General features: G+C 35.3%; 1 protein-coding gene across 1 annotated transcript in view; it reads left to right on the forward strand.

Moving 5' to 3' along the window:
• Positions 1-15743, forward strand: part of LOC138076876 (5'-3' exoribonuclease 1-like) — a 78925-nt gene that overhangs the window by 7233 nt on the left and 55949 nt on the right. The window contains exons 4-8 of the mRNA XM_068969206.1: positions 4618-4787; positions 5787-5907; positions 9994-10097; positions 12705-12836; positions 15108-15270. Of these exons, the coding sequence (XP_068825307.1) occupies positions 4618-4787; positions 5787-5907; positions 9994-10097; positions 12705-12836; positions 15108-15270 (690 nt within the window). The remainder of the gene's footprint in view (positions 1-4617; positions 4788-5786; positions 5908-9993; positions 10098-12704; positions 12837-15107; positions 15271-15743) is intronic.

The following is a 15743-nucleotide window of genomic DNA, read 5'->3' on the forward strand; positions in this document are numbered from 1 at the left end:
TAGCAAGGAGAGATAAAAAAGCCTTCCTCAGTGATCAATGCAAAGAAATAGAGGAAAACAACAGAAAGAAAAAGACTAGAGATCTCTTCAAGAAAAGTAGAGATACCAAGGGAACATTTCATGCAAAGATGGGCTCGATAAAGGACACAAATGGTATGGACCTAACAGAAGAAGAAGATATTAAAAAGAGGTGGCAAGAATACACAGAAGAACTATACAAAAAAGATCTTCAGGACAAAGATAATCACAATGGTGTGATCACTCACCTCGAGCCAGACATCCTGGAATGTGAAGACAAGTGGGCCTTAGAAAGCGTCACTATGAACAAAGCTAGTGCAGTTGATGGAATTCCAGTTTAGCTAGTTCAAATCCTGGAATGTGATGCTGTGAAAGTGTTGCCAGCAAATTTGGAAAACTGGGCAGTGGCCACAAGACTGGAAAAGGTCAGCTTTCATTCCAATCCCAAAGAAAGGCAATGCCAAAGAATGCTCAAACTACCACACAATTGCACTCATTTCACGCGCTAGTAAAGTAATGCTCAAAATTCTCCAAACCAGGCTTCAGCAATACGTGAACCGTGAACTTCTAGATGTTCAAGCTGGTTTTAGTAAAGGCAGAGGAACCAGAGATCAAATTGCCAACATCCCCTGGATCGTGGAAAAAGCAACATCTATTTCTGCTTTATTGACTATGCCAAAGCCTTTGACTGTGTGGATCACAATAAACTGTGGAAAATTCTGAAAGAGATGGGAATACCACACCACTTGACCTGCCTTTGAGAAACCTATATGCAGGTCAGGAAGCAACAGTTAGAACTGGACATGGAACAACAGACTGGTTCCAAATAGGAAAAGGAGTACGTCAAGGCTGTATATTGTCACCCTGCTTATTTAACTTCTATGCAGAGTACATCATGAGAAACGCTGGGCTGGAAGAAGCACAAGCTGGAATCAAGATTGCCGGGAGAAATATCAATAACCTCAGATATGCAGATGACACCACCCTTATGGCAGAAAGTGAAGAGGAACTAAAAAGCCTCTTGATGAAAGTGAAAGAGGAGAGTGAAAAAGTTGGCTTAAAGCTCAACATTCAGAAAACAAAGATCATGGCATCTAGTCCCATCGCTTCATGGGAAATAGATGGGGAAACAGTGGAAACAGTGTCAGACTTTATTTTTCTGGGCTTCAGAATAACTGCAGATGGTGATTGCAGCCATGAAATTAAAAGATGCTTACTCCTTGGAAGGAAAATTATGACCAACCTAGATAGCATATTGAAAAGCAGAGACTTTACTTTGCCAACAAAGGTCCATCTAGTCAAGGCTATGGTTTTTCCAGTAGTCATGTATGGATGTGAAAGTTGGACTGTGAAGAAAGCTGAGTGCCAAAGAATTGATGCTTTTGAACTGTGGTGTTGGAGAAGACTCTTGAGAGTCCTTTGGACTGCAAGGAGATCCAACCAGTCCATTCTAAAGGAGATCAGTCCTGGGTCTTCATTGGAAGGAATGATGCTAAAGCTGAGACTCCAATACTTTGGCCACCTCATGCAAAGAGTTCAGTTCAGTTCAGTTCAGTCGCTCAGTCGTGTCTGACTCTTTGTGACCCCATGACTTGCAGCACGCCAGGCCTCCCTGTCCATCACCAACTCCTGGAGTTCACTCAGACTCACAGCAATCGAGTCAGTAATGCCATCCAGCCATCTCATCCTCTGTCGTCTCCTTCTCCTCCTGCCCCCAATCCCTCCCAGCATCAGAGTCTTTTCCAATGAGTCAACTCTTCGTATGAGGTGGCCAAAGTACTGGAGTTTCAGCTTTAGCATCATTCTTTCCAAAGAAATCCCAGGGCTGATCTCCTTCAGAATGGACTGGTTGGATCTCCTTGCAGTCTAAGGGACTCTCAAGAGTCTTCTCCAACACCACAGTTCAAAAGCATCAATTCTTTGGTGCTCAGCCTTCTTCACAGTCCAACTCTCACATCCATACATGACTACTGGAAAAACCATAGCCTTGACTAGACGGACCTTAGTCAGCAAAGTAATGTCTCTGCTTTTCAATATGCTATCTAGGTTGGTCATAACTTTCCTTCCAAGGAAGTAAGTGTCTTTTAATTTCATGGCTGCAGTCACCATCTGCAGTGATTTGGGAGCCCCCCAAAATAAAGTCTGACACTGTTTCCACTGTTTCCCCATCTATTTCCCATGAAGTGATGGGACCAGATGCCATGATCTTCGTTTTCTGAATGTTGAGCTTTAAGCCAACCTTTTCACTCTCCTCTTTCACTTTCATCAAGAGGCTTTTTAGTTCCTCTTCACTTTCTGCCATAAGGGTGGTGTCATCTGCATATCTGAGGTTATTGATATTTCTCCCGGCAATCTTGATTCCAGCTTCTGTTGTGAAGATTTGACTCATTGGAAAAGACCCTGATGCTGGGAGGGATGGGGGCAGGAGGAGAAGGGGTCAACAGAGGATGAGATGGCTGGATGGCATCACCGACTCGATGGACATGAGTTTGAGTGAACTCCGGGAGTTGGTAATGGACAGGGAGGCCTGGCCGGCTGCGATTCATGGGGTTGCAAAGAGTCGGACACGACTGAGCGACTGAACTGAACTGACATGAGGTTTACCTGGTAGCTCAGATGGTAAAGAATCTGCCTGCGTTGCAGGAAACCTGGGTTCGATCCCTGAGTTGAAAAGATTCCCTGGAGGAGGGCATGGCAACCCACTCCATTATTCTTGCCTGAAGAATACCCTGTGGACAAGGAGCCTAGCAGCCTACAGTCCATAGGGGTCGCAAAGAGTCAGACACCACTCAGCGACTGAGCACACACACATGAGTCTGCATGTATGATAAGAATTCCATACTGCTGTATATACACAGTATTTACATATAAAACGAGTGAAATCTGAAGCTTCCCTGGTGACTCAGACAGTAAAGAATCCACCTGCAAATCAGGTGTCCTGGGTTCGAACCCTAGGTTGGGAAGATCCCCTGGTGAAGGGCATGGCAACCCACTCCAGTATTCTTGGCTGGAGAATCCCCAGGGACAGAGGAATTTGGCAGGCTATAGTCCATAGGGTCCGTAAGAGTCAGACACAACTGAACGACTAAGCACACTGAAATCTGAATAAGTCTGTAGTCATGGTGTACCAGTGTCAGTTTCCTAGTTTTGATAATTACCGTGGCTCTATGTAAGATGTTATCATTGGTGAAAAGTACATGAGAACACACCATACTTATTTTGCAGAGTCTTACAACTCTTCATGTTTTTGCTATTGTACACAATGCTATGATAAAAGTACTTATGTATTTATGTATTCTTTTTGTTTATTAATACATTCTCTTGTATTGGTAATTTTATTTTTATAAAATAGAATCCCCAAAGCAGAAATGCTTGGTTAATGGGAGTGTATGGTGTTCGTTTTAACTGATTTTACCAGATTCTTTTTCAAAAAGATTGGTCTAATTCATAGCATCAATACTTGAGAGTACCTACTTCTCTGCTTTTCTAGTCCTGAATGTTATTGTTAATTTTCACCTGTCTACTGATGATAAAGAATGCCATTTTATTATTATTCAAGTTTATTTTTACCTGCTCCCTAATTTGATATATTTTTATGTGTGTTTGTCTTTTGCATTTTCCCTTTTATAGATTATCTGTTTATATCCTTTCCCTCATTTTCTTTTTTTGATTTTGAGCAACTCTTTTTATGCTCGGAATATTTTTTCCCATTGTGGCATTTGCCTGTTGATTTGTTCATGACCTCTTTTATCACATATATTTTCTTTTAGTTAAAAATGTCTTTTTCCTTAAAATGGCTAGGCTTTTTTCTGCCTTACTTGAGAATTTTTCACTACAAATTATCAATACTTTCCTAGATTTTCTTCTAATACTTTGTTGTCTCATTACTGCTTATTTTGTATATAGTATGATATTGAAATATATATGTGCTTTCTTTCCCAGCTGGACAAAAACATTATTTTAAGTGTCTGGAATTGACATGTATTTGGATTTGGTTTTTAACTATTTATTTTGTTCTTCTCATCTGTGGGCCTTTTGTGGTGTCAGTACTTAAGTGTTTTGCTTATAGGTGATTTTATAAAAAAAGTGAGAGGATCTCATAAGACAAGTTTTTGATAACTTTGCAATTCAATGTTTATTCTTCCAGTATGAACACTAACATCATTTTTCCTTTGAAAAATATATTTTAAACCATTGTGATTTTCATTGGAACTGCATTAAATATAAAAGATAATCATAAAGATGAACATTTCTATATTAATGCACATTTGCAATGTGAGTGATTAAGGAGCAGTGAATTGTGATAAATTCATATTTAAATTTTGATTCTCTGCTGTTCTTATCCACACTTCAGTGGCTGCTCTTGGAGTAATATTTTCAGAGGAATTTGTAGTGACAAGAAATATTCTAAGGCCCTTAGAAACAAGAATAGCACATCAGTTTTTCATGTAATTAAATTGAAAAGAATTCTGTTATTAAGGTTTTTGCTTTTTAAGAACACAAATAGTAATTTTGCTTTTTGAGGGAAAAGATTCATTCTATGTGTTAAGATTACAAAATTTTTATGTTTCTGACCCTTCTCTTCAATGTTATATTCAGAAGCGATTGTTAGAAGCCATGGAGACATGTAACCACTCCCTCAAAAAAGAAGAGCGAAAAAGAAATCAACATAGTGAGTGCCTAATGTGCTGGTTTGACAGCAACACAGAGTTCACCTACCCCTCTCCATGGCCAGAAAAGTTCCCTCCCATAGAGCGATGCTGTGCAAGGTAATGTTGTGTGGTAATTCTTCAAAAACAGAGAGTGAGCCAAAAAAAATAGAATTAACTTTTACAAACCTTTTGAATATCAATTTCGAGAATTAGCAGATAATTTATGACATTTGTATGCAGCTGATAATGAGTTACATCCAGCTTTCCAAGGATCATCGCTTCTCTGTCTGTTTCAGTTGTTTCTGTAGTTCTCTGCTTCGGTCCAATTCTGCTTCTCTGTTTCTGTCTTCTATTAAAGTTGTTCCCTACCCTACTGCCTCTGGCATCCCCACGGTGTATATCTCTTCTCTTCCTCAAGAAATGTGTGAATTTTTGTTTTCATTGCCAGTGTCTACTCCCAGCATTATTTGACATGCTATGACTTTACCTTTTACATTTCCTAACCACCCAACAGGAAAGAAGAAAAACAAGAAATAAAAGAGCTCCTCTGTTTTCTTGCCTCAAATCCATTTTAGTCCATTTCTTCTTTCTCTTCTTCATTAAAATGTTTTCCTTTTTTTTGTCTTTTCTCATCTTCCCTGCAGTAATACCCAGATGGAAGTTGAGTCGTAGATAAAGTAAACGTCTCTCCATTATGATTTTTCCTTTTCTTAAAGGGGAAAGATGAAATAGACATTATAAAGTGTTTATTTTCCATTCTGGGTTTTGGAAAATGGAAGATGTAGAGATTTGTAATATGTGTTATATATTCCTTTAGTATAAAAATCATATATACATGTATAATTTATATATATTATATATTTATGCATTTATATATTATATGTATTTTTAAATAAATGGGAAATTTTCCACTCAGTATGTTACCGTCATGGTTGTGTCTGAATTAGTAACAACAGAGGATCTGCTGCTTTATATTTTCTTTGTCTGAAAGGACAAATTGTTATTCTCCTGTATAAAAGCAAGGATAACTCTTGCAAAATACTGAAGGGATGCTGAAAAACAGTGATTGCTTGTAATGTATGAATTTTAAATCAAATACCTTGATTTATTTTCTAGGTATAAAATAATATCATTAGATGCTTGGCGTATAGATATAAGCAAAAACAACATAACCAAGGTTGACCAGAAGGCATTATATTTCTGTGGATTTCCTACTTTGAAACACATCAAACACAAAGTCAGTGGCTATTTAGTTCAGAATTTTTTTATTTTATTGAAAGTGAAGTAATTATGGAAAAATAATTAAAAATTAAATTCTGTGAATTCTTTTAAAGTTTTTTTTAAAGAAAAGTGGGGTTCAAGTATTCCAGCAAAGCAGTCGTGGAGAAAACATGATGTTGGAAATCTTAGTGAATGCTGAGTCAGATGAACTTGTAAGTATTTTCTTTATTGTATATTATGCATAAAAGTGTTTTAGCTGCAATGTGTTTGCCAAAGTGGTATAACATGTAGGAACTCCAGAAATTCACAGGAAATAAGGATAGAGTAAAGACACATTTACACAGATTAAAGGATGTGTGTAATTGTGACATAATGAGCAAAAAAATGCTGGAGGAATTTTGAAAAGATGAGCTGTGTGAATTTAGGTTAAGTACAGATCTGTAGATAGGAATAGACTTAAGCAGGGTACTAACAGAAAGATTTCCTCACAAAGAGGAAAAAGGAGGGGAAAGGGTATGCCAGTTGAAAAAAATAACATGAGATGGGAATTATAGTGAAAATTAAGTGTGATATTAGCACATTATCTTTTTAACCTTTTTGTATGTCTGAAATTTTTAATACTTTTTCTTTTTTTAGAGTAAATGTGATGTATTTGAGGAGAAGGAATAGATAAACCTGACTGAAGCAGAGGCCTTGTGTTGGGAAATAGTAGAAGATAAGGTTGAAAAAACAGATTGAGGCCAGTTATGGAGGACCTTGAATACCAGGCTAAGGAGTTTGGACTTATTTTTTCGTGACTGTTATCTTGAAATTGGTGTTTTCATAAAAATTAATTTGGTAGCAGCATAATAGACTAAGTTGCATAAAAGAGAAATGGAAGAAAATGGAAAAGCCTGTAAGTTGAGGTTGTGGTTATAGAAGCCTTAGATAATAAAGACATAAACTGTCAAAGTAGTAATAGATCTAGATGAATAAGACTAAATTCACAAGTTCCATCATTTGTTCAAAAATAGGGGATGAAAAGAAAAAGAAAATATTAAATATGACTGACTCTAACTATCAGACTAATCAATTGAAAAATTTACTGGAATAAAGAAGCTAAAATGGAAGAGGTACTTGTTTGAGGGGATAAATGATCAGTAATAGAATTTTAAGTTGGTTCTAGAACATTTATCTGGAGCTGCCCTGTAAGCCTTTCTTAGCAGCGTTCCACAAGAGATTTAAACCCTAATGCGCTGAGTCATCCATTTGCTTATAAAATTAAATTAGTTTTTATGCATTTGGAATAGTACTAGTTATGTATCATCCTTAGGAGAATTAGTAAAATCCCTAGTCCAATTGTTTTTTGTGTTCTATGGTTCACATGAAAAACTTCAGTGAAGAAAGATGATTATACTCAGTTGAATACATAGAGCTGAGGCTTGACGGGCAATAGGGATATGCAGGTCGTGAGCAGGGAAGTGATGGCTGGGGCCTTGGGGCTGACTTCCCTGAAAAAATGGAATTCTGAGGGTTCAAGGCCCCATTGTAAAGAAATACTCACAGGTATAAAGGGTGGAAAAGGAGTCAGTAAAGGTGACAGTGCTCAGAGAAGAAAGAGAATGATTCCCAAGTTAAGCAGTATCACAAAAGCACAAGTAGATGGTACATGCAGTTCAAGAACAGTGAAAACTAGGTCTGTGAATTAGACCTAGTGAATTAAACTAGGTCCTTTGGTCACCATTATTGGACTTTGAGAATTCCATTCCAGTAGGTTGTTGGAGGCAGAAGTCCAGTTCCTGAGTACTAGTCTGTGACTAGTTAGATGGAAAGTAAAGGAAGCAGATCTTAAGCCCTTAGTTCAGAAGTTTCTCATTGAAAAGAAATCTGGAAACATAGCTATAGGTAAAAAAGAGGCAACTTGTTAAGCAGAGCAGAACAGTAGGGCTTATTAAGCAGATCAGTAGAGCTGAAGAACAATGGAGGTCTTAAAGTCACCGTGGAGGGAAGGGATGTGAAGAAATAAGGGATATCCTGTAGGGCTTAAGTGAAAGGATTAATCTGGGCAAGAAGGATAACTGTTCCTCCAAATGAAGGGACGTGTGGGAGAATGAAATTAGATATATAGAAAGGAAAAGTATAAGGGAGCTTTGTTCTAATAATGTTGAAACTTGTTTTATCAGAATAGTAACTCTTTTATATGTTCACAGTAAGAAATGTCTTCATATAATAGATACAATAAAGTTATCTCCCAAAGTCTAAAAATAGTCATCTCTAATTATTAAAGAAATATTTGCTTATAATGATCAAGCATAATAAAAAGGGGATGAAAATTTATATTTCAACTTCAGTTTCTACTACAAAGTTGTTGTGTCTAACCAATAGTAGTAATTTTTACTTAAGATATTTTTCATACAGAATATTTATAATCAGTTGGTATCCATGGGGCATTGGTTCCAGGACCCTCGATTGATCCTAAAATCCAGTGGATGCTCAAGTCTCTCATATAAAATGGTGTTGCAGCTTCCCTGGTGACTCAGTGGTAAACAATCCGCTAGCCGATGCAGGAGAAAATGGGTTCAGTCCCTGATATGAGAAGATCCCACATGCCTGAGGAGCAGCTACATCCTTGTGCCCCCCAAAAAAAGGCTGTAACGTTTGCATATGACCTACATATATCCTCCCTTACACTTTAAATCATCTTTATTGTTTATAATACCTAACACAATATAAATAATTGTAAATACAATTTGTATGCTATGTAAGTAGTTGCCAACATTTGGCAAATTCAAGTTTTGCTTTTTGAAACTTTCTGAAGTTGTTTTTTTTTCCCCAAAGTATTCTCCATTAGAGCTTGGTTGAGTCTGCAGATGTGGAACCCATGGATACAAAAAGCTGACTGACTGTACAGCATTTTATAGTTTACAAAGGTTTTTGGGTATATTATTTTATCCTTAAATGAATATTGTGAGATAGATGTTACAGCTTCTCATAAAAGAAAACTGAGACTCAGTGGGATTAAAGGATTTGCTTAACACTCTATAGCTGAAAAGAAATAGAACTCAATTTTGAACCTGTGGTTTCTAACTTGAGATAAGTCTAGTGTTCTTATTTAATCATACCAATCACAAATGAAATCACATTTCTTAGATTCTTTTTTTGCTGTCTATCTGATAAGAAATAATGAATAATAGCTCTTTTCTAGACATCTGTGCTGTTCTTTTCCCTTTTTTCAGTTCCCATGAAAAAATAAACAGATAATCATGAGAATAATAGAATAATAGAATTTTACTACTGGATGGAATTTTGTAAAGCAACTAATCCAGCTCATTAATTTTACAAATTAAAAAAATTAAACTAAGGAGATTGAAAAGCAGACATTGGCTCAGCTAGTTAGAAGCAGAACTAAAAACCTGAGTTTCTTGGTGAACATTATTTCTATTAACGTTGGCTATATCATGAGCAGTAATACTCACGTTATAGGTCAGTGTCCTTTTGTTTGAATTTACTGAAATCTGTTTTCTCCCCAAGTAATTTCATTTAGGATTAAAATCAGTGGGCTTCACTTCACTAATAACTGCCAATGCTGTTGAAGAAATGAGGAGGAGGCAAGCTTCCTAGTGTGATGTTTATACTGTTGAAAAGTACTTAAGTTGGTCATAGTTCCTGTCTAATAAGAGATTGGCAGAGGGGAAGGCTATGTTGGTAAACTTTCACAGATTCATAATAAATTATAAAGAGTAAAAAAAAGCAGATAGGTAAAAACAGCTTAAAACTATTTTTTAAAAAAAGGAAAGGGGAAAAAAAACCCCAAATCTAAAGGAACAGAAATCCTAGAAAGGAAAAAAAGAGTAGTTAGCAGTAAAGTCACTACTTAAGAGAAATTTAAAAAACAAAATTTGACTGGATAGAATAATTAAGTTGAAATAAAGCTGTGAAGAGCAGTTATTAGCAGGGAATAATTGGCTTGAGTGATCAAATATTTTTAATTACTCAGGTGGGGTTTTATAGATTTCAAGTACACAGTTACAAACACAAGCCAGTTTTAATTATTTAATTTTGCCTCTGTAAAATTTTCTCTTGGACCTAAAACAGTAATGAATTTTTCTGCTTTTACTTTAAGAGTATAGAAAATATAGCTTCATCAGTGCTTGGGAAGTCTGTCTTTGTTAATTGGCCTCATCTTGAAGAAGCTAGAGTTGTTGGTGTATCAGATGGAGAAACTAAGTAAGATTTTATTTGTAATTTTTAAAGTGTATATATGCTTTCCTATTTGATGGCTTTTATTCATACATTTTGGAGAAGGAAATGGCAACCCACTCCAGTATGCTTGCCTAGAGAATCCTATGAAAGAGAAACCTGGTGGGCTGCTCTCCATAGCGTCGCACAGAGTCAGACACGACTGAAGCGACTTACCACGCATGCTTGCATTGGAGAAGGAAATGGCAACCCATTTCTCCAGTATTCTTGCCTGGAGAATCCCAGGGACAGAGGAGCCTGGTAGGCTGCTGCCTGTGGAGTTGCACAGAGTCGGACACGACTGAAGCGACTTAGCAGCAGCAGCAGCATTCATACATTTTAACTGATACAATATTTGTAAAATATTTACACTCTCTAGTGGAAATGAAAGTTCTCTAATCACACCCTTCAAGTTCAACCACTGTTGACAGTTTATTGTACATCCCTTGAGATGCATATATTTTAGATGCATGTATTATTTTTACCCTTTTGCCTTCTTTTCCTTTTAATAGCTTGAAAGTTCCATATCCTAATTCTTTTCTACCAGTTGTCATTGTTAGCAAATATATTTATTTCTGACAAGATTGAATAGCATATGTAACTTTACCTTTTGCATACCCTTCCCAGGTTTCATTTAAATAATATGTAATTTTTAAAACATATATCTTCTATTCTAAAGATAATTTCTTAACACTTTATTAAATTTCACAATCATTTTATCAGTGAGTATTTAGGCAATCTATTCTTTGACATCTTTTATGTTTATTTCATGTAAACTTGGTCTGACATCTTGTTCTTTTTTCATGTTTAAACCTTCCTAAAGTAATTTTTTTTTCCAGAGAAAATGTAAGGATGTTAATGCTTTCTGAATTATTACTTATCCAAAAAATTTTTTGTGTTGTTTTTCCCCCACATAGGTTTAGAATTAGAAGCCTAATCTTTTTCCTCAGATCTCTGCAAACATATCTCGGTTTGTCTTGTCATTTAACTTTGTTGGTGAGAACTCAACACTAATATGAATCTTGAGGAATCTTTTTTAATCACCAGAATTCACTTCCCCTGCCTTTCTGTTGAAGTTTAGTTTTTAACTAGTTTTTTTTTTTTTTAATGGATCATGCTTTTGGTCTAAGCACTCTTCACCTAACCTTAAGTTCCAAGATTATCTTGAAATTTTTTTATAGTTTTTCCTTCTTTTGTACTTAAACCCATGATCTATTTTGAATTAATTTTTATATAAGGTGTGAGGTCAAGTTTCATATATTTACCTATGGATATTGAATTGCTTGCTTTAGCACTGTTTGTTGGAAAAACTCTCCTTCCTCCGTTAGATTGCTTTTACATCTTTGTCAAAAATAAGTTGAGCATATTTGTATGGATCTACATTGTGGGTTCTCCATTTTGTTCCATTCGTCTCTGTGTCTATTTTTTATGCCAGCACCACACTGTGTTGTTTCTGTAGCTGTGTAGTGAGTCTTAACCTTAGGAAGAGGATTCAATCCTTCCACCATTTTTTTATTTTTCAAAATTATTTAAGATATTTTTGGTCCTTTGCCTTTCCATGTATATTTTAGAATTTTTTTAATATCTATAAAAAAATCCTTAATAGATTTTGATAGGAATTTTATTAAACATAATTTGGGGAGATTTGACATCTTTGTTGAATTTTCTGATCTCCTTTTATCGCTCCATTAATTTTAATCTTTTATTTCTTTTATTGCTATTTTGTTTTTTCAGCATACTAAACCTGTCCATACTTTGTTAGATTTATACCTACATAAGTATTTAAAATTTCTGAAGCAACTATAAATGGTATTGGGCTTCCCAGATGGATCAGTGATAAAGAATGAGCCTACAGTGCAGGAGATGTGGGTTCAATCCCTGGGTCAGGATGATCCCCTAGAGAAGGGAATGGCTACCCGTTCCAATATTCTTGCCTGGAGAGTTCCATGGACACAGGAGCCTGGCAGGCTGCAGTCTATGGGGTGGCAAAAGAGTCAGACATGACTTAGCAACTAAAGAACCATAACAATAGATGGTCTTATATTTTAAGGTTCCATTTCCCCTGCTAGTATACAGAAATATAATTGATCCTGTATATTAATTTTATATCCTAAGACCTAGCTAAACTTACTTCCCTGCCTTTTTTTCTTAGAGTTCAGGTCAGTTATTTTGTAGAATTCTGAATTTATGTAGTTGTTTCCTGTTAGTGTCATTTAAATTGGTCCTCCATCCCACATATTTCCTGTAAACTGGGAGTTAGGTATGGTGGCTTGATTAGGATCAATTTAAACGTTTTTTCAGCAAAAATACTGTATTGAATTTGAGAGTATTAATTCTTTAAAAATTTGTATTTTATTATGTATTTATTTTAATTTCTTAAAGAGACAGAATACTATTTGTTTTTAAATTTTGATTAAAATGTTTCATAAGTCCTTGTTCAGAAATTCCTTTTACAGTTTTAAAAAAGGAGGTTGTTTTTTTTTTTTTTTCTATTATACCATGTGGAAATCTTTTCACTTTGAAGACTCACACTACTGGAACTCTATGTTAAACCACAAATTTGGGGGTAATTTAATTTTTATTTTAATTTTCAAGGTTTTACTTGGAAGAACCTCCAGGAACACAGAAGCTTTATTTGGGAAGAACTGCACCACCATCTAAAGTGGTCCATCTTGGAGACAAAGAACAATGTAATTGGACAAAAGAAGTACAAGGAATTTCAGAATAGTGAGTATTATAAATAGTGTTTAATGTCATTGAACTAGAATGTGGAGGTCTAATGTACTTATTTTTTAACTGATTTTTCACTTAACACTGTGGTCACTCTGAATACTGAGTACATCTTCATTTTATATATTAAGAAAGTAATGAGTTCTAATTTAAAATAAAACCTAATTAGCAGCAGTTAGAACCTTGTCCATTTTGTCAGTAAAATACTTCACGATGTACTGAAAAAGAAAGGAAGGAAGGAAAGACATAATCACTTACCCTAAGAATACAGTTAATAAGTTGCCTGAATTTCAGCATTCATTTTACCAACCATAAGGTTATGAGTTTCTTGCCCACATGTAAGTAATAAGATGGAATACTCCCCTTTGTTTTTCACCCTTCCCTCCTCCCTACTCTTCTGTCTTCCCTATATCCAAACCCCTTATGCCCCTGAATTCAGAAATGCAAGTTCTATACCAACTAAGTAACAAAGAAGCTAACCCTGGATTTTCAGGATGTTTTGCGTCCCATGATCCCACTCTAACAGTACCTCTCTTTTTTCATCCAAACGCTGCTGCTGTTGCTGCTGCTGCTGCTGAGTCACTTCAGTGTCCATCCAAACACTGGAATTCCTTAAATCAAGATAGAGTAATAAAAACTGGCAGGGGCACATAAAGTGTTGTTATAAATGTACATCCATGAGTCCTCCTGTTTAAACTATAATAGCATCTATTGATAAATGAGAACTCAAGAAGATATCTCTTCTATAATTTAGAAGCTAATACCAGGCCATAATATCCTTATTCTAAAATTATTAAACAGGAAAAATTTAAAATGACCATGAAAAGCTATCTAGCATAAAAGGAGATAAACATAGCTGTAAGAGGGAAAAGTAGAGCATTTTTTGCCTCCCAGTAGTGTAAGTTAGATACCCTTGTCATAGCTCACAGTATTCTGAATTTTATTTTATAGCTCATAAATAGAATCATGTTAAAAGATTTATGAGTGTGATTACTCTAATGACTCTTTTCATGAATGTATGCTCCATAAGGATAGGGAACACATCTTGCTTTTTCAGCATAATTTAAATTTTGGTATAAAAAATATATATAGTAATGTTATTATACTACATACTATGTATATAACTATAATACATATTATATAATACATATATTTAAGTATAAGCATGTATACAAAAATTAAAATTGTGATTTTTATAATTAGTTCAGTAGATGTTCTAAGTATTATATGGGCATACTGAAGACTGAATCAGTGAGCTAAATAATCAAGCTGAGAAAGGATCAGCAAACTTTTTCTGTAAAGGCTAGAGAGTAAATACTTTAGGTTTTGTGGATTTTATAGTTTTTGTTATAACTACTCAACTCTTGTTGTATCACAAAAGCAGCCATTGACATTAAATAAATGAATGACTGTTTGAATAAAATTTACTTATAAAAACAGGGAGCAGTCTGAATTTGGCCCATGACCATAGCTTGCCAGCCCCTGGTTTAGGCTGAAAAGGCCCACTGAATGCCTCTCCCTGTCAGTCTCTATTTGCTATCTTTTTAGATTCCCCTATTCTGGATATTTCATATAAATGGAATCACATAATATGTGACCTTTTCTATCTGGCTGATTTCACATAGCATGTTTAGGGAGTTCATACACATTGTAGTATATCAGTACTTACTTCTTTTTATGGGCAAATATTTGATTGTATGTATGTGTCACCTTTTGTTTATGCATTCATCTGTTGGTGGACATATGGTTTCTTTCCACCTTTTTGCTATTGTGAATAGCACTGCTATGAGCATTGGTCTATAAATATTTATTTGATGACGTGTTTCTAGTTCTTTGGTTATATACCTAAAAGTGAAATTGCTGGGCTGTTTAGCAGTTCTGTGTTTAACTTTCTGAGGAACTGTCAAAAATGTTTTCCACAGTGGCTGCACCATTTAACATTCCCATCAGCAGTGTACAAGTGTTTCAGTTTCTCCATATCCTTTCCACCATTCTTGTTTTTGCTGCTTTTTGTAATAGCCAGCCTAGTGGTTATGAAATGTAGGAGTTTCTTATAACTCTCTGAGTTCTCATTTAATCTTACAGACTTTGGTAAGGATAGCCACAGAATAGTGTAAAAAGTCTTATTAGGTACTCAGAACTACTAGCATATTTATTTAAAATTTATTTACGGATTTGGTTATGAGTTGGTGGTTTAATGTTGACTATCATTATAGAATGTATATACACTCGTACACAACTTTGTTTCTTTTTTATTTTTTCTTTGAGCTACCTGAGAAGAAAAGGAATAATAATAAATGAAACATCTGCAGTTGTATATGGTCAGTTACTCACAGGTCGTAAATATCAAATAAATCAAAATGGAGAAGTCCGTCTAGAGAAACAGTGGTCAAAACAAGTTCTTCCATTTGTTTATCAAACCATTGTCAAAGTAAGTCTCCATCAGTTCTCCATCTTATCTTAATGTACACTGTTGTACACTGTATAAATAAAAGACTAAATCATATTAATATGCAACAATATATAATTGATATTGTTATTTAATGTAATTTGCAAGATACTATGGTCTTTAAAAGGAGTATAACATGCTCAGACACTCATTCTGGGTATGTCTAGGAAACTTGTCTTTTGTATTTATTTATTTTTATCCTTAAAAAAATCTTGCTTTAAATAAATTAGTAAATTTATTACTATTGTGTTTCTAATCTTAGATGTTGTGAGGGGACCAAGTTTTTTAAAAGCATGTAGCAATAATGTAATTTGGAGGAAATAGTGTAGCATACGGAGAAGGCAATGGCACCCCACTCAGTACTCTTGCCTGGAAAACCCCATGGATGGAGGAGCCTGGTGGGCTGTAGTCCATGGTCGCTAAGAGTTGGACACGACTGAGCGACTTCACTTTCA

The sequence above is a fragment of the Capricornis sumatraensis genome, chromosome 1 (genome assembly GCF_032405125.1).
Source record: "Capricornis sumatraensis isolate serow.1 chromosome 1, serow.2, whole genome shotgun sequence".
Classification (NCBI taxonomy): Eukaryota; Metazoa; Chordata; class Mammalia; order Artiodactyla; family Bovidae; genus Capricornis; species Capricornis sumatraensis.